The 19,177-nt window shown below is 44.5% G+C and overlaps 1 protein-coding gene across 17 annotated transcripts; it reads right to left on the minus strand.

The window, feature by feature from the left end:
* Window positions 1-4,624: 4,624 nt before the first annotated feature.
* Window positions 4,625-13,954, minus strand: LOC111941728 (uncharacterized). 17 transcript variants are annotated; one of them, XM_086866842.1, is made up of 6 exons: window positions 9,696-9,953; window positions 9,428-9,556; window positions 8,888-9,039; window positions 7,022-7,055; window positions 6,609-6,776; window positions 4,625-5,921 (listed from the first exon to the last, which is right to left on the minus strand). In XM_086866842.1, exon 6 carries the CDS (start codon window positions 5,705-5,707, stop codon window positions 4,685-4,687), a length of 1,023 nt encoding a protein of 340 aa, XP_086722968.1. In that variant the 5' UTR covers window positions 5,708-5,921; window positions 6,609-6,776; window positions 7,022-7,055; window positions 8,888-9,039; window positions 9,428-9,556; window positions 9,696-9,953; the 3' UTR covers window positions 4,625-4,684. The 17 variants fall into 17 exon arrangements, 15 of the variants coding, with proteins under 15 accessions (XP_086722968.1, XP_086722966.1, XP_086722965.1 ...); XR_015280053.1 differs by lacking the exon at window positions 9,428-9,556 and having other exon boundaries at window positions 9,760-13,954; XR_015280052.1 differs by lacking the exon at window positions 9,428-9,556 and having other exon boundaries at window positions 9,706-13,954.
* Window positions 13,955-19,177: the final 5,223 nt, after the last annotated feature.

Consider the following 19,177-nt stretch of genomic DNA (forward strand, 5'->3'; position numbering starts at 1 on the left):
GTCACTGTGAGGCGTGAGGGGGCCCTGCTATCCTGGAGATGTGAAACACCTGCCTGCTCCTGGGGAATGGTGAATGAGTTCTTTGGGTTTTTTGCTTGCGTGTGTGGCTTCTGTATTCCCTATGCAACTGAAATGTTCTTCACCTGTGAGTTTCCCAGCTTTTACCCTTCCAATTCTCTGCCCAGTCCATCCCCCTGGTGGAACAGTGAGCAAGAATGGCTGTGTGTGGAGCCTGCTTGCTGCCTGGGGTTAAACCACAACATGAGAAATAGAGAAAAAAGTGGTTTAAAAGCGAGAGGCAGAGGGATGAAGCTTCCAGACTTTGGGACGGTGGTGGTTTTTTTGTTTTCCTTGTGGGGGCCGGGGAACCTGCTGGCTCGGCGATCCTGGCTCTCCCCTGGAGGCAAGGCATCTTGCAGTCAGAGAGAGAAGAAGTATCACTCCCAGGGATCTTTGAGTTAGTTCTGTTAAACTGTTACACTCCATTGGTGTTCCCCCCCTGCCGTCCCACCCCGATACATGTATCCCGGTCTCCCCGCGCCCCTCTCCTCCCCTCTAAATACCCCGAGTTTTCCTCTGTTCGGAGGAGTAGCTGCCACCGGCTCCCTTCGCTACTGGCTCTGCCTGAATAAACACAAATCCGGAGCGGAACACCAAACAGATTTCCCGTCCCTTCTTCCGTGTTGCCTGCACGCTGCCGCAGAGCTGGGCTGAAATCACTCGCTGGGCTGAAGACGCACCCGCGCTTCTGGCCAGTCCTTTTCAGGACAGCTTCTCCAGGGAAGTCGCGGCGCTCCGGCCACCTCCGCGACATTTCCTAAGGCTGCCTTCCTGTAGCCTGTCCAGCACCTGATCTATTTGGTCTCTGCCTCAGCACTTCCAGTTTTTCTGGGACCAGCCCATTTGGGCCCACTAGCTAGCATTTTGTAACTTGTCCCACAGCGTGCTGCAATTTTCTTCCCTTCCTTTCTTCACATCCATAGCAGGCAGCTATGCTGCATGGCTGTAGCCAGGGAAGCTCCCTGAGGTGCACCTCAGGTGGGCAAAGCTCCCTGGAAATGCCACAGCAGTGCAGCAGCAGCATGTCTGTGTATGCAGTGGGTGTGTTGCTTGGCTTTCCATGTTTCCATCAATCCTATCCTTTGGAGGCCCGTGTCCCGCTTTGTTCTGTAGTGAACATTTGAGAAGGTCTCTGAATGGCTTGGGGATGCAGCAATGTTGAGGTCATGTTTTCAGTCCTGTCTCTTCCTGATGTTAGCTCTGAAGTAAATGGAGCAGAATGACAAGCTGTCAAATAGATGGTATTACACTGGTTGTTGGAAGCAATTATTCTCCAAATGCATTTCAACACAGTGCTGCAGCTTCTCACCATTTGGATCAGTTTTCCAATGCAGTCTCACTCACAGTGCATGCAAGAGTTCATGCAAGGCTTTAGAACTCCCACCCTCTTTTCCTGGTCCGTTGTGTCGCAATTGACCTGATAGGGTTTGTGATGTTCCTTATAAATTCTTCTCAGGCTGAAAACATGAGATCATGTCAAGAAACTGTTACTTGGGAATGTGGTGAACAAAGAGAGCACAAGAGACTAAAAGAGACCGATCTGTTTTCTTGTATAGTTTTACTGGTGTACACCTCTTCTGTGGAACAGATTTTGCCGCTGTTCTGGACATGTGCAGTCAGCCCTTCTTGGTGCTGTCCAGGAAGGGAGTCAGGAGTGGGAGTTCACCTATCAGCACTGAGCACAAGTCTCAAGGCAGAAAAATAAGTTGGCTTAAAAGCTCAGCGCTTTCCCATCTCCACAGCACCCTCTTTTCCAGTCACAAATTTCTGTTGGAACAGAATGTTTGAGATAAAACATTCTTATGCCTTGTACTCCACAACAGGTGATCATGTAAGTTCTCATCTTGTTTTGCACAAGACCAGTGGTTTACTATTCTCGTCAAGAAAGTACTTGAAAACATGGAGCTTTATAATATCTTGAGAGATTTTGAAAGAGGAAGGTATTTTTTATGTTTCTTGAAGAACTGCTGATTTGGAGGGTGAAACATGCAATAAATAGCACCAGTTGCCAGTATGAAGAAAGCTATTTGGTTCACCTGAAATCATAGAATCATAGAGTGCTTTGGGATTTCAGGGATACTGGAAAGAGCTGTAAGGTCTCCCAGAGTCTTATCTTTGCCAGACTTAACAAGCCCAGTTCTCTCACCTGTCCCTCACAGCACAGGTGTTCCATCCCTCTGACCATCTTGGTGGCCTCCTTGGCACTTGCTCTAACAGGTCCGTGTCCTTCCTATGCTGGGGGCTCAGTGCTGTAGGCAGTGTTCTGGATGGGGTCTCACCAGAGCAGAGTGAAGATGCAGCCCCATTGACCTGCTGCCCACACTGCAGATGTGTGATGCAGCCCAGGACACAGGCTTTCTGGGCTGTAATCCCAGCTTTGTTGAAGGTGATGAGGTTCCCATGGGCCCCCTTTTTGAGCTTGTCCAGGTCCCTCTGGATGGCACCTCATTCCTCAGGCATGTCACCCGCTCAGCACGGTGTCACCCACGAATTGACTGAGGGTGCCCAAGATCCCTCTGTCTTCTGTCCTTGATGAAGATCGCACTGGTTCCAATATGGGCCCCTGAGGAACACCACTTTTCACTGATGCCCATAGGTTCAGCAAGCCATGGACTACTACCATTTGGATATGCCCGTCCAACCAATTCCAATTCCACTGAACAGTTCTATCAAAGCCACCTCTCTCCCAATTTAGAGCAGAAGATGTTGTGGGGAATAGTGCCAAAGTCCTTACAGAACTCCAGAAGATGACGTCTGTAGCCTTTCCCTTGTCCGCTGGTGTGGGAAATGCAGGCACAGCAAGCTCTCAAGGCCTTGAGCATCCAGGCTCAGAGGTAGAGACAGATACAAAGTTTGACCTGAGACCTTGGAAAAGGCTTGGAGATTTAGAACAATAAAGTTGCACAGACATGAAGTACGACATAAAGCAGGAATGTGTTTTAAGCAAGCAGAAATACGCCTCGTGTAAGGGAATAAATACGTTATGCAAGACGGTAGGAAATTTTAAAGTTTAACAATAAAATCTGTTATAGAGTTAATAGAAAGCTCAATGTAAGTTTCTGTATTGTTATATGATTGGTGTTATATGTATATATGTGTATATATTTATGTATATATGTACATATATGTATGTGATATATATTAGTGTTATATGTAGTGTTATATGATTGGATGAGAAAAAATGCATTACGGTAGAATCGTGTGAGATGAAGCAATTAATGATTGGTTTATGAAGATGCTGGTGAGCTTTGTTTGATTAGCTAAGAATTTTATAAAAGATATTGTAACTAGAATTTAGATGGCTTCTGATGTGGTGGCACTGAATGTAGCATCTTAAATGTCTCACCCTTCCATGAGACTGATTATTCAATAAAACACCTTTTATAACATCTCTCAGCTATCCTCATGTATTCTGTATCCCTATACACTAGTGTAGCCACTCCATCATTGAAGACCACCAGGTTGTTCAGCAGGACTTTCCCTGGATGAATGTCTGCTGGTAGGCCAGCTGGGCACCTCTCCCTCCTCCTGAGAGAATTTTTTGCCACCCAGGTTCTTGTGGTCTGAGTCATGCTCAGAATGCATCTCACAGGATGTTCATGGGGTGAACAGCACATAGTTGGTCTGAGAAATCAGCACAGGCTCTTGCCAGGAACATGCAGCAGGACAGCAACTGCCTGTTCAGTCACTGAGCTTGCTGCTTGTTGCAAGCAGGTGGCAAATCTACAACTTTCCCACTGTGTTCCATCATCCAACCTTTTCTGTAGTCAGAATGAACTGTCCTAGAGACTGTACAGACACAAGAAACAAAAAGGCAATGTGCTAAATGTTATTACTTCTCCTTCCTCCTTCAACTGCCTGTAGTAACTTCTTTCTGGTCTCCAACAAACAGATCACCCAAAATATAAACTTACTGTGTCCAGAAACAGCCTCCAAAGCTTTAAAGAACAACACTTACATTTTTTGATGGGTTTTGGGGTTTTCTTGGTTGACTGGCTGGTTTTGGTTTTGTTGTTTATTTAGTTTTTGAAACATACCTGCAAAATGTATAATTTGTGTTCTTATGAATAGTGCTTCTGGTATTACCTCCTCTTCCACTCCCCAGTTTGATACATATTTCCTTTTCCTCCTGCCCTCTTTTTGTAGCGCTCTACGTTAATATAGATTAGAGTACATTCTACATTAATGTGTAGGTCTTTTGTCTCCCACTGATTGAATGAACTGTTATTGGTACCTTCAGGCTGTACCTGTCCTCTGAGTGTATCTGACATCATCAAACTGTACATTTGGCACTAATGTTTTAGGCAGAAATTGTGTTAGGCACTATCAGAGTTTTCCTCTTCTCATGTGATAAATGCCTGGTCAGCCTTTCACTCCTGATACTTCTGGTAGCATCACCCCAGTGCTTGTTTGAAAGTTTTTCAATCATCACAGCTGCAGCATCATTTCCTGTGTGAGAAGGCACTGCTGAAATGACCTTGGAGTCCCGGGCACTCTTGGCTGATGGTGGAGTATGGGGGCCAGAGAAAGGCACCAGAAGGGGGAGAAGGCAGCACTCAGAGACTTTGTCAGGGAAATGACAATTTATTTCCTTTTTCTTGGTTGAATAGTTCCTGGAGGTCTGCTAGTGCTGCTGCCGGGGTGGCCTCTTCTTTGGGCAGGGAGAATCATGGGCGCGGCGGGCTCTCTTCTTCCGAGCATGCCGAGGCTGCCTAGAAGAGTGGTCCCTGGCCTGGTCAGGAGGAGAGGGGCTGCAGCCCTGAGCAGATGGACCTGCTGCCACCACCGTCTGCTCCTGCTCTTCCTGGGGCTGGTCCTGCTCTGAGGAGGTGGGCATAGTTGGGGGGTGGCTGGGACTCTGTTGGAGACCAGTTTCTGATGTACTGGCTTCCTCCTCCACCTCAGAGCCTGTGGTTCCACTGGTAGGAGTCACTTCCCGGGATCTAGTGTAGCTGGAGCTACTGGAGTTGGTACTGGCATGATGGAAGCACAGCAGCCTCTGGGCTTTGTCACTGCACTGGCCTGCAATGACATTCATGATGCCATAAACCAGCGATGCTGTGTGCCCATTGAGGAGAGGTTCCAGCAGCTCAATTAAGATCTCTGCATTTGGACCACAGACACAGAGGCCATGCAGGATGGAGCTCTCTGCAGCCTCTGCTCGCCACCACTGATCGTGATAGACTGCTTCCAGCCTCCAGCGCAGCCAGGGAAGCACAGGGTCCAGCAGTTGCTGTTGCCTTTGGAAAAGTTCTGCCCAGACCTCAGGCAATAGGCCACCCATGAACACTGGCTCTACAGTCCCCTGCTCATCTGGAGACAGCATCCTTTGTGGAGAAGGTGGAGGGGACACCCTGGGGTGATGGAGTCTCTTTCGGGCCAGGTAGAATGGAGCATTCCCTGCCTGGCTGCTGTCCTCTGCCAACGCTTCTGAGGCTGTGATGGCAAACTGTAGATAGTCCCGTTTGTTCCGCTCAGAAAACCTGACAGTCTCCATACGTCTGCTGCAGACTGGGCACACTGGATTTGTGTTTGCCCACCGCAGGATGCAGCCCAGGCAGAACCGGTCATTACAGGGCACAGCAGATGCCACATCACTCTGACTGCTGTGGCAGATGGGGCAGCTCCAGTCTGCCCTTGTGGCCATGTCTTGCTGAAGCAGGCTGGGGAGAACTGAGAGCTATAGAAGGAGCTCCCACTTGCAGGCACACTCAGCAGAAGTCCAGGCTTGAGCTAAGCTGGCCCAGCAAGGCTCCGCAGGCACACACATAACCAGTGAAGGATGTGATATCACAGTCCATCTTTTGGTGATGTTTTTTTCCACCACACAGTGATGTCACAGTCAAATGGATGTCTGGCCCCTGAAAATAAGCAGTGAGGGATGCTAGGTTACAGTCCATCTCCTGATGATGCCATCCTCCCACCCAGTGATGTTACAATGAGATACCCATCCCTACATTTCCTCGTGCCTCTACACATACATCCAAGGCTACTGCAGCTCCATGTTACACTCTCTCTTCTCACCCATGTCTTTGGCTCACCACCACAGTTAAATGCTAGTCACCAAGGCCTTGGCCATGTCTCCAGTTTAAATATCAGTTCATCACTGCATTTCTTTGGATATTCCTGTGAATTTTTAGGTGGATTTGGTTTCCTTATTTTGGGCAGGATTTGTGCTTATGGATCTGACCCACACCCAGTTTCATTTTTCCCTTTTCCTACCAAGTATTTCAGCACTCTTATGAGGCCAGCATTGTTTCTGGAATGAAGTAGTTAAAAGATGTACAAGCATTGTGGAAGCAATAGAGTCCCTTTGAGGTGGGAGACCAGGTCAAACCCCACAAAAATAATGACCTGAAGGAACAGATATTCAACTATAGAGTCAGATCCACAACCCGGCTCCTTTCGCAGAGATCTTTGCAAAAACATTCTAAACTCATTTCCACATTAGAAAGATGGGTCTTTTGGTGTATTTCTTCCACTTCCTTTGTTCTCCACTTTCATTAGAAGTAGAGAATTAGAACAATAAGAACAAATAAAAAATATACCTTCTCTGATAAAGGAAACCCCACAACAAAATGGGTCTCTTGCTCTTCAATCTTCTCCCTTTTTAGGCTGCAGAATTTTTTTCAGCTCACAATTCAACTGGACCAGGTGGGCAGTATGAATTAGTGCTCAACAGGTCTTTTTCAGTGAATGCATCCTTGGGTTTATATCTGAAAATTAGTGTAAAGGGAGATGATTACTACAAAAGCTGTTCTCAAACTTACAGAGTCAAAGGTAGGTGAGTAGGTGGGTAGGTAGGTAGGTAGATAGCTGGACAGGCAGATAGATGGACAGACACAAAAGATACTTTTTGTTAAGTTTCAAACTACATACTATATACTACTGTATTTAATACAATTTTTTAGTAACCCTAGAATGCTTGTCCATTAGAAATGTAAAGAAAATAAATACATACATTAGTTGTATATGTAATTGACAGGATCCAGTGGCTGAAAGGAAAGAGCATAAAATTGGACAATAACATCACAGTTGCCCATCATCATGAATAAAAATTAGCAGTATTTTATCAAATAAGAAGTATTTCAGGAAGGGCCCCATGATATGGGTATTGATATGGAGGACCAAGAGAGAGAATTGATGCCCTAGGCAGCTAAGAATGCTTACTGAAGTAATGATAAATTGACTCCCTGTTGGAGACTCTGAAATGGAATTTTGTCTTCCCAGCCTTGTGAAAGAAGATTCATCACTTGGAAGAACAGTGATGGTAGTATTAAAGTCAATAGCATGTGACAGAGGTGCATTGAAGCAATGATTTAGGAAGTTCAGTGTATAAAATGGATTATTAGTATCAAAACAGGGTCAAAAGTCCTTGCATTTCATGGCTCTGTAGAAATGTAAGAGGAATGGGAAAAAAATCCTTGCTCCAAGTAAGTGAGAAGAGAATGTTTCCCTGGAGTTTTTGGGCATGCACCCCCACATGCACAGGGATATTGTCCAGGCTGGAAATAACTGCAAATGATTCTGTGAAGGCAGAACTTTTTTAGTGATCTTGCCACTTCCATTGTCTTTTGAATTGCGATAATCAAAACAGAAGTATACACATTTTGCATCTGACCTTTGATGCCTGTAAATAATCAGAGTCTCTGATAAAATAAAGCAGAATCACTGGTGATGCTAAAAAAGCATCAGCAGTTTGGCTTTGAGCCTTGTAGTATCTGTTTCTACACACAAAAGGACTTGCTGCTGTTGGTAATCAACATGTTGGAAGTGGTTAACACAAATAGATTGAGATACCACTCACCACCTGCCCCACCAAACCAGCAGAAGATATAAAATTTATCCTCCAGGCTTTCATATCCTCAGTGTATATATGTATTTTGTCAGAAATGGCTGGAAGACCAAATTTAAACCACATTTTATTTATTTAGTAGTGTAAGGAAGGAAAAGAAAGTCAGAAAATACTGGGGAGAAAATATCTGTAAGCCATACAAAAAAAAAAAGTTCTGACACAGCTCTGTCTAGGATTGCTAGATTAGCATTCCTTATTCACTAGAAGTAAATTGTAATCAAATATCATGCTTTGCAGAATGTCAGTAGCATGTTCCCTGAGAAAACTGATTACAACTAGTTCATCTGTAATAAGGAGTTAAAAGGGACATTTTCCTCTATTAACAGCTTTACTTACTGGTACTATCCTTCTGTCTTACATATGTAAAAGTGGTACAAAGTATTACAAAATAAAAAGTTCAAATAAATATGTCCTCTGTCTTCTCCAGTGCTATTCTAGCTGAGTCTAGTGAAATATTCCTTTGCTTTTTTGTTAATTAGTAAATGTCTCTTAATTTTCTTTATCACATGCAATTTCACATGTAACACAAGCTCTCTCAGCTTGCCCTTTTTCTTACGTGTGAATGTCTAAACAACAGATACCAACTCAGTGTTGCCAGATGTGGATATTCATCCTGGCACAAACACAAGAAAGTCAGTTAAATCCAATACCCATCTGCTAAGACATTTAGATACAAAGAGGGCTACCAAAGCTGCAGCCTACAGCAGAAAAGTCATTGGAGTGAGCATTCAAATATTTGCTGTCAAACACATGCTAAAACAATGTGCAGTAGACAAAGACTTGTGTGTGCATGCTTTATAACATGGCACAAAGGCAAGAGCTGCTCGTCACCCTGAATGAAGCACATGATAATTCCTCAGTCCAGGTTATGGCAGTATTGAATTATTTGCATTGGAAAAGACCCTTAAGATCAAGTCCAACTGTAAACCAAAAACCTTGTTATAAGTACAAATGCAATTATTTAAACTTTACCATTTCCTGCAGGGTGAGGAAAAGCGTTGTTTTACCAGATGCAGCAGAAATGCATATGCCAAGAATGATTCCCGACAGCAAAACAATGAAGGAAATATCAAGCAACAAGTGCAATCCAGCAGGGATCTAACCTGGGATGTTTCTTGTTTTACCTGTGGGCAATGGGCAAGACAAAGGAGACCCATTGTGATGCTGGCAGATGATGATAAACTAGGAAAGAGGAGGAGGAGGAGGAGGAGGAGGAGGAGGAGGAGGAGGAGGAGGAGGAGGAAGAAGAGGTTGTCAATATGTACAGGAGCAGGGCTATCATCCACAGGCACCAGAACTGGGGGATGGAATGAGCTAAAAGGAATCCCATCAAATTCAGCAAGCTAAAAAAGGGATTATCACTTCTGCTTGGCATATGTCAGACCACAAACAGTCCTGATCCACAGGACCTGATCCAGGTCCTGATCCACAAGTCAGGATGGAAACTGGCAAAATATTTTTTTCTCACAAACTCAGGGAAGACCACCATAAGAGTGGGGCTGGAGCACTGACTCTGATAGGTGAGGCTGTGGGTCCAGGACAGGTTCACTCTGGAGCAGAGTCAGCTGTAAGGCATTTGGAAGCACCTTGAGGCTATGGGCTGGGATCAAGGGGCTGAGGCCAAGCTCTTCACAGAGGTGCCTGGCAGGAGAAAAGAGAAAGTGGCATCAGCTGAAGCTGGAGAGGCTTGTGCTGGAGATAAGGAAAAGCTTAAGACAATGTGGTGAAGTGAGGGCCCAGAGAGGATTTGCATCCTTTAATTGGTAAAGCCCCAGGCAACCTGGTCTGACCCGACGAATAACTGCTTTGAACAGAAGGCTGAAGGAGAGATCTTGTGAGCTGACTTCGAGCCTGAAGGATTCCTCAGTTCTAAATTTTCCGTGACTGGTGACCTCATCGATGTTCCCGAGGTTCACTGTAGGGTGGCGCCGAGTACCTGAGGGACGGCGGAGCACAGCGCCCCCCGCTGGGCCCGGGCTCGCGCCGGGGGGCGGGGCCAGCGCAGCCCTCGCGCCGCGGCCGTTGGCGCTCGGCCGTTGGGCGGGCGGGGGCGCGCGCCCGCGTGTGTCGCGACTGTCGCCGACTGCGGGCGGGGGAGGGGCCGCACCCGCCGCCGTCAGCCCCGGCCCGGCCGGCATCGAGGTTGTGTGTCAGGCGTTCCTTTGTCAAACCCTGAACTATCTGCCTTTTTGGAGGCGGCCCTATTTGATGGCGATGCTGGGGTGTGCACTGAGACCTCTTCAGTGGCGTCACATGCCCGAGAAGTAAAAGCATCTTTAGTTCAGTGCTTGCTTATTAAAGCAAAATTTAAAAAAGACAAGCGAATCAAAACTATCCCGCATTCCGGTGCACGACACCATTGCTTGTGTTGGCCAAATTCGGTGCTCATTTTCAGAGAAAAATGCACATAAGTAGATTCATTCATGTAGATGAAGTGGAAGCGTTTTAGGTTATGTCTTTGATCCTAAAGAGTATTTTGAGAATTGCCACTGAAGGCAAACATTTTTGTTGAAAATTCAGAGAAGTGGTTAGATGGAGTAACCTGTTTAATGTTTTCTATGGAATTGTTTTATGGAATATGTTTTATGTTTTCTATGTTCACAATTTGTGAACATTTGGTTGGTACAAAGCATCTTCACAGGTTCTTACTTTATGGCACTTAACAAGCTGTAAGTGTCCTCTACCTGTGGCTGGTCCTTGTGTAGAAAACCGTAAGTCTCGTGCAGAGAGGGCCATGAGAGAGGTCATTCTGTTACAACACCAAATGCAGTCTCTCCTTTTGCTTTTGAACACAAAGGAAAAGAAAGAGGTTGGCTGCATCTCTTGCTGCTTCATGAGACCTGCCTAAAATGTAGGCACTTGAAATGTGTGTGTTGAAGCTACTGTTTTACTGCCCCCTCAGTATTTTGATGCCTTCAATTAAGTTTCTAGGTGGTAAACCCTTGGCTGGTGCAAACTTGCCACTGTTGCCCTCTGTGTTGCAGCAATTAGTCATCCTCCTCTTGGGCATCTTTCCAAATAGATGTATATTCTGATAAATCCCCTACAAAGCTCCAGCCCGGACTGGGCCGTTCTGTTTAGTGCTGGGTACAGAGGAGCACATCCTTGTGCCAGTGCACACAGTGGTGGCAGAACTCTTTCCTTAGTGCCCACTAAGTGAATTTTCTTGCCTGCACTTTGAACTTTTTAAGTTTTGACAGCTTTTGAACAGTGTTTTGAGAAGTATATATTTTCCATTTCTGAGGGCTTTGGCAATTAGGGCCCAGATTTCTTTCTTAGTGATAGAGGGGTTAAGTGTGTGGATCAAGGAGTTGTTGGGGAACAGGTGTTTTGGGTTTGAGTCCTCATGAGTTATGTATGTATGTGGTAAGAAGGGTGTTGTTGGTCCTGGATATAAAGTGGTTAAAGATTTGCAACTTATTCTGTGTTGAAGAGTAGTTTAGGGACTACTATGCTTTTGGTTTGATAGGTTCCCTCTTTTGGTTAAAAATTTGCTTTCTTTAACTCTTGGCTCTTCCCAGACTTCCCTGGTTGTTTAGTTCCTGTGTTGACCCAGCCTTTTTTGCCTATTTTTATATGGCTTCATCAAAAAAAGTCTTTTTCTATTAATATACACAGACATTGCCCTTTAAATATTTGAGTAAGAGCAGGTACAAGGTGGGGAGTGTGATTTTTTTGAATTATCCATATCCTATTACCCAGTGTGATGATCCTATTACCCAGTGTCCTTTTGTCTTCTATAAACTCATACATTCCAGTTTTCAAAAGCCTTCTTTTCCTTAATAGAAGGAAGTGTTGCAGGCTCTAAATAATCTTTCATCTTCAAGGTACTGATGGCTAGCCTGTTTGCAGAAGAGACTTTTATTCTTGAACAGATGATAATGAGAATATCTTTCTGTCTAAAGTAAATTCCAGGCACTTAACTTCAGGCCTTTACTTCCTCAGCGGAACAGAAACCTAACTAGGTTGTCTAGCTTTATGAGGTTTTTTTAACCCTATAGATTTTTGCCACATAATCATGGAAACAGACCCATGCAGTAAATAGTTGCCTACAAAATACATATGGAGCAGGAGAGAGCAGCTCCAAAAAGCAAGAAACATGTTATAATTTAATAATTATTAAATTATTAATTAGACTTATTATTTGGATGATGTGGGGTGAGATTCACAGCCAGAAATGTATGGCTCATATATTTCTGCCCGTGCAGTTTTGCACCACACAAACCTGTGCAGTGGTTTGATTGAGATGTCTCAGTATAATACGTGTGTAAGTCTAGTGATAACTAGGAAGGTGACTAACCTTGATTTCTCCCTCTGGGTTTCCTCTTGTTTCTCATAGCTAGTGTCATAAGCAAGAGCAAAGTTCAGACTGTGAGGACATGTATTCTCACTTGCTGTGTTCTGTTTTTTTGGTTTTGTGTTTTGATCAATAGGTACTTTGTAAGAGTTTGAGTTTCAATTTGGCAAACAGCTGAATTTAAAACACTTGCCATGTAAACCATGTTAACCTAGTGTTACTTGTCCTTTCAGGGTGGAGAAGAACAGTTATAACTGTGTCCCAAAAATTATTACAAGAAAATAGCAAGTGATCTTTGGTTTTGCCTTGCCTTGCCTTGCCTTGCCTTGCCTTGCCTTGCCTTGCCTTGCCTTGCCTTGCCTTGCCTTGCCTTGCCTGACTATTTTGGTTCAGTGTGAGTCTTCAGGAAGTAAGCCTGTGAACATTGTGGTGGAACAGAGAGCTTCACTTGGCAACATGACCTGTAGGAACAGTTCCCTTGAGCCAGAGGACCCTTGTAAGAAGAAAGTCTGTATGTTTTTAGAGATGACTGAGCTACTCTGAGCCTGACTTTAACAGAAAGGGGAGAGCAGAGTAGTTGATCCAGGAGAGCTGATGGTAGAGTTTGATGAGCTGTTACTCACTTCAAAGGGTAGTTTCTCAATCCTGTAATGTTAGTTAATAACGCATCTCACAGTGCCTATCTACCAGGTTTTACCTTTTTATGTAATTACTGGGGTCTATTTGTCAGTATAGAGAAGAAACAAGGCTAGAGTTCTTTTCATGAGATGTGAATGTCTGTTCGAAGTTCTTGTGGGTGCCATTTACGGGGCTAGAGCTGCAGTTTTTATCAGGGTACTTCAAAGCTTTAAAGTTTTGAAAACTTGGAAAAATCCCTATTCTTTAAACAGCAGGCCTCAAATTCCCAAGGCAGAGCCTGCCTTTCAGGACATTGTTGGGAAAGAGGAAAGTTTGGCAAGAAAGTTTCACAGATATGTATGCTTGGCAGAAAGCTCTCTGAAAGTAGAACCTGAAAGCGGAATAGAGATGAAAGCAAGCTTTGATATAAAAGAATAATAGATGTCTAAATGAGGAATTGCTGAGCCAGTTGTTACTGGATAACTAAGAAAGCAGAGGTTAAGTCAAGCTGGACAGAGCTTTTATGGCTAGAGGAAAGGATATGTTGGGCACAAACAAAAAAGATGTTTTTACCAAGCAGAAATAGGTCTTAGGAAAAGCAGAAGATACCACAGGCAAACAAATGTGCTGATGTAGCAGTAGAAAAAATGTCTAAGAATTTTCTACTGCAAGAAAACAGAAAAACAACTTTAAGCTTCAACTGTAACATACTAACTCATGTGGTTGGATAGTAATGACCATAATATGGTAATGGCAGTAGTTATGATAGGCTGTAGGTAATAGTAAAGGTATTGTGTATGATGCTGATTGGTTGTTAGGCATTAAGATGCTCAGCAAAGAGAAATGTATAATGCATTCTAACCAGAATTAATGGGGCTTCAGGTTTGCCTATAAACTGGAGCTGGCAGGTTTAGGTGTGGCTGTTACCCATGACCCATGGGTATAAAATCATCTAGACAATAAACAGCATTTTGAAGAGCCACCTGTTGTCCCACATCTCGTCTCAGGCTCTTACAGGCCATGTTTTATAGTCTCTGATAGAAGTCAAATTGCTAGGTGTGCTGCCAAGGGAGATATAAACAAGGTCCAGTGTTGACTCAGTGTTCACTTTGCTTCCTAGGTGTCCATCTGCTGTACATTTCCAGAAGAACTGCTCTACTGGGGGAAAGATCATGAAAACGGACTATCTGGGATCCCTTTCTATATAGTTATATTTATAGATGTATTATGTTGTTGTATTTAAACTGCTAGAGGTAGATGGATATTTAGATAGATATACAGATATTTGCATGCTTAGATGCAGGCAATACGGTTGTAGCAATCTGCAATTAATTAAATTTTTTAACTGAAATTGGTATTTGTGTATTTATGTATATTTAGCAGACTCTCTGCCCTTGTCTATCTCCTGGGCAGCATGTACATCCTGTCCTGTTCCTGAGAGTTCAGACCAGTCTTCCAGGGTGGGAAGGAACAGCAGAATCACTGCCATCACTCTCTGTAGTCCTTGGAGACCCTGAGAGCTGTGGACACCATGCTGGAAGCAATGTTGCTCAACTCTCCTCTCTCCAGAGTTGTTGAGGTGCTGCATGACATCTTTGAGCTCTGGCCTGTGAAAGAGTGGGCATCACAGGTCTGTTCCTCACCCTAGATAGGAGGGATTGCCCAGTCCTGTGTCCCCATGTGAGGAAAAAGACACAACTTTGGGGGTTCAAATAAACTAGGGTGTTTATTAAGGGAAAAAAAAAAAAAACAACAAAGGGGAGGAAGGGATAATGGGTGAGGGAGAAAAAAAAGAAAAGAAATAAAAAAAGTCCCGGGTCTGAGGACTGAGGAATCCTCTGGCTGAACCGGCGTTCTGGTCCCAAAGCAAGAACTCAGTGGCACTGCAGTGAATGCAGCTGATCTGCACTCAAATTTATATAAAAAAGTCTCTAAAAGAGATGTAGACCAGAGTCTGCAGTGTTGGGTCCTCAGCTGCAGCTAATCCACAGTTAAAGGGCAGTTTTTCCAATTTCACAGGTCCTTTTATAATCTCTGTCCTCTCAGCTTGTTGCTGTCAGTCCTGCCAGCTGTTGTTGATTGGTGCTGGTAACATCTTCTCCTCCAACAGTTTGCTGTTGTTGGGGTAACTGAGGTTTTGGAGGGAAAGTTCCTCATTAGAATTAGCAAGTTGACACGGTGTCAAGCTACAAGTCTTTTGGGACAGGTTAAAATTCTTTGTAAGATGCTGCTGGTGAGGGCATTTGCTTTGAAGACCTCTAAAGTCACAAACTTAAAAGGGATTATTAAACTTACAAACAATGCATCAATAACAACAAACAAATGCATAAGGGACCACAAAAATAGGGATAATGCTTATGACAGTCAAACATTCAATTGGAACACACAAAAAAAACAACCAGTACAATTCTACAATGAACAACTTCTAAACAACAACAACAAACAATCTCACATGCAAAAGCCAGCATAAGGTTTTATAGTCGACACCCAGATCAATGCTATGCAAGCAGTGTGCTGTGGGGAGGGTGCTTAACTCCCCTGGGGAAGCACCAGGGGCTGGCACCAAGCTCTTTTGGAGTACAGTAGCTGCAGAGGATGGCATCTGCCTTGCGAGAGGGTTGGCTGAGGGCCTTTGTCCCAGGCCTGCAAGGAACTCCTGGAGCAGGAGCCCACCAAGACTGCTCAAGGGCAGAGCTTGAGGGACCATGCAAGTCTTGCCCTGGAGTGGAGTCACGCTGCTGCTGCTGCTTCTGGAGTGCATGTTTGCTCTCAGGGCTCATCTGCAGCTTCTCTTTTCCCAGGTGCTGCTGGACTTCACCAACTCTGACACCACTGTAGGAGACTGGTTTGGAAATCAAGAGATGACCCAATTTGAGTTAGCTGCTTGTTCCAACTTTATTACAATCTTAGCTACATTTTTATAGTATTTTGAAAAGGTAACATGCCATCTATATCCTATTATGATTGGAAAATTGCTATTTTTCATGTGTTAACTTCTACATTTCTATTGGTCCAGCTCATAACACCCGAGCTCTGTAAGATACTTTTTAGTGAAACTTATTAAGATATATTAAGCAGTTATATAGGATACATTCTGCAGAATTCACATCCTGACAAACTTCATAAGATACATTCACAAGATACATTTAGCTGATTTATCATCCTAAATTATCAGCTATTCTTCATTGTCTTATTAACAATTAGTCTTCTTCATTTCTTTGATACAATATTTTGCCAAGGACTCATGCTAGCTCAAAGTCAGGGTTGTGCAGGCCTTCTAAGGAGCTATGGCCTCGAGAAGCAAGCCATTCTTCAACACACCACTGCTGTGCAGAAGAGGGTCTGAGAGAGGATCAGGAATCTGAGTCATGGGCTGGCTGACATTTCCAAATGCAAGGTAAGGTTCAGGCAGTTTCCAGCCAGGCCATGCTGCCCACCCTGCAGCTTTCCCCATAAGGCTGCTGTCCAGCTGGCTGCTTCTGAAGACCCACAGGGTCTTTCACAGCATGGTTTCACCTGGATCCAGTCCTGAACCCTGCTGTGAAAGAAGCTTCCCTGTCTGACCATCCAGGAAGCACTCTGGCAGTCACATTCACACCACCTGAGCTGGGAATGAAGCCCCTTCACAGCTATACTCCTCACACTGTCAGACCAGGATTTCAGCTCAACCCCAGGTTTCCCATAGCAGATTCTCAGACATCCATGTCCTTCAAACAGCTTAATTGTGGTGCAATAACTAAATAACAACAGCTCCAGCTGGTGCCTCTGAGAAGGGACCCTGAACAAAGGAACCCCAGAGCTTTCATACCCTCACAGCACCAGTGTCTGGGCGGGGGGGGGGGGGGGGGGGTCTCAGCTCCTTCTGTGTCTCAGTGTCCAGTCCTTGATGGTGCCACAGGTCCCTGTGCCCCTTCCTGTGCCAATGGTTACCAGCACATGGCCTCTTGCCTCGGGCTCCCAGCCAGAGCTCAGCCTGTGTGGGAAATGGAAAAATGAAATTTTCCACAGATGTTGAAGGGTTCAAACTGCAGCCTTGGAAAGAGCTTGGGTTAATGAAATGATAAAGGTACACAAACATTAGGTAGAAAAATTATAACTTATGTTCCTATAGTTATAAGAATGTCTTGAGTAAGTAAGAAATTGCATTAGGTAAAATAGTGTGAGGTTTGAGCTGTAATAATGGGACTTATAGAGTAGGCTGGGGATCTAGAAGCTATAATAGAGCTGTGTATGAGCAGGTGACCTGTCAGTTTATTGGCTAGGAGACAGATGCAGTGCAGCAAAATTAAACAAAGGTGATAGGTTAATAAGTAGAAACAAGTTTTGTGTCAACTGTCTATTGAACCAAAATGTTATATATTGCTGTGTGAAGAAGAAACCGTGACTTCCTTGAGCTATGGCTGACTTGTTGCTCCCCTCTAAATCTCACACCTTGGGAGTGATATCTTATCTGGCTACTTGAGCAATAAATCCTATCAAAGTAAGGTGGTCCCATCCCTCTTTTTTCATCTTGACAAGCCTGCAACTCTCATTGCAACTGCAACTTCCTCAATAGCCTGCCTCCCTAACAGGCAAATGCCACCACAGTGGGGCACGAGGGGAAGGGGAAAGGCACCAGAAGGGGGAGAAAGCAGCAGACAGAGACTGTGTGAGGGAAATAATGTATTTCCTTTTTCCAGTCTAAAAATGTGCTGGAGCCCTGCTAGTACTGGCAATGAAGTGGGTTGCTTTCATGGCTCGGTAGAATCCTGGGGCCAGAAGCCCTCCTGTCTTGGGAATGCCAGGACCCAAGTGGGAGTGTGAGAGTGTTCCTAGCCCTGACAGGGGGCAGTGGGGGGGTGGTTGCTGCCCTTGATACCCAGAGATTTCTGCTTCCTATACATTTTTCATATATTTGTAGATTAGTAGACTACTAATATATGGCTTGTAGCATAGGTTGTAGCTTCTAGTGCTTTTCCTACTCTTTCCCTCTACTTTTTAGAACAGTAAGCTAACCTTCTAGCACATTCCTGAAATGGTATTTAATCTTGCTTTTTAGGCTAGCAAGGACACTGTGTTTTCCACTAGAACTTAGAAGACATAACAAGAAAGCCCCTGGAACAACTCCAGTGGGGGGGAACCCAGAGAAACTAACCAACTGCTCTTCTAATGGGACAATATTTGCTAGATATGCTACTTCGTTAAACTTACAAAAATTGTAGAAATACAGTGCCAGGTGTGCCCATGACCTTGGGGGCACCTGGAAGCTTCTAATGAAGACCTGTGGGTTTTTCCTATTTTAAGACTAGTGCAAGAGTTTTCTCTTTTGACATTAGGCAACACTCTGGGCAGAGGAACTTGCTACCACCACCTCCCCCTGCTCTTTCTGGGGCTGCACCTGCTCTGTACCAATCAGCACAGATGGCTGGAGGATGTGGAGGGCACAGAGGGCAGCTTCTGATGTGCTGGGTTGGTGCTCCATGTCAGAGCCTACAGGGCTGCTGGCAGGGGTTGGATGCCAGCTGGGAGTCCCTCCCTGGGAGCTGGTGGAGCTGGTGGAGTGGGAACTGGCCTCAGGGCTGTTGTCCTCCTTCCCAGCAGCATGGGAGCGCAGCAGCCTCTGGGCCTCCTCACTGCATTGGCCCACAATGAAATTGACAGTGCCAGCAACCAGCTGTTCTGTATATTCCTCCAGGAGAGGCTGCAGCATCTGGACCATGACCTCCCCATTGTCACAGATCAAGTGGTAGCTTCAGGCAAGCCCCGTCTTAAACTCAGAGTTTTGGCAACAGCTTAAATTTAGATGGCCCACACCTAAAATCACTCTGGTCTGCAAGTTCTAAGGATGGCAGATCAGGTCTATTTATAAAATGAGTTATTTATTGAGTAGACAGCAGATAACTGAAACAAGGTCTTAATCAGTTAGTTACTACATGATATAAACCAAACAGGTCATCTAATAGATGACATAAAACTGTACACAATATTCTTGCACCTATATTAAAGTTAGTAAATGAATTAGTATAGATTGGGAGTCAGATGTAATTTACTGCTGAAATTATGTTAGTGTACACCAAATCCTTTCACTCAACCTCAGAGGAGTAACCACAAATCAGCTGTCTGCACTTTGGGGGAAAATCCCATACATTTTTAGGGACTTCCCGCTTTGTGAAAATTTGATGTAGATTTTATGATTTGTAAGGTGAGGTGTCCATCAGTCAGAAATTCCAGCTTATTTTTCCAGATGTCCCTCCCACAGCAAGATGTTTGTTGTCAACTGGGAGTGTTACTCCTATGGTGAGAAAATAACTCACTATAGGACAGCTTATCATGTTTTGCATGTTTTTCTACCAATTAGCAAGAAACAT

The sequence above is a fragment of the Cyanistes caeruleus genome, chromosome Z (assembly GCF_971803275.1).
Source record: "Cyanistes caeruleus chromosome Z, bCyaCae1.hap1.1, whole genome shotgun sequence".
In the NCBI taxonomy this organism is placed as follows: domain Eukaryota; kingdom Metazoa; phylum Chordata; class Aves; order Passeriformes; family Paridae; genus Cyanistes; species Cyanistes caeruleus.

What these genes read in the sequence shown, in the direction of transcription:
- LOC111941728 (XM_086866851.1), bottom strand. Translation starts at nt 5,707, where the DNA reads ATGGCCACAAGGGCAGACTGGAGCTGCCCCATCTGCCACAGCAGTCAG.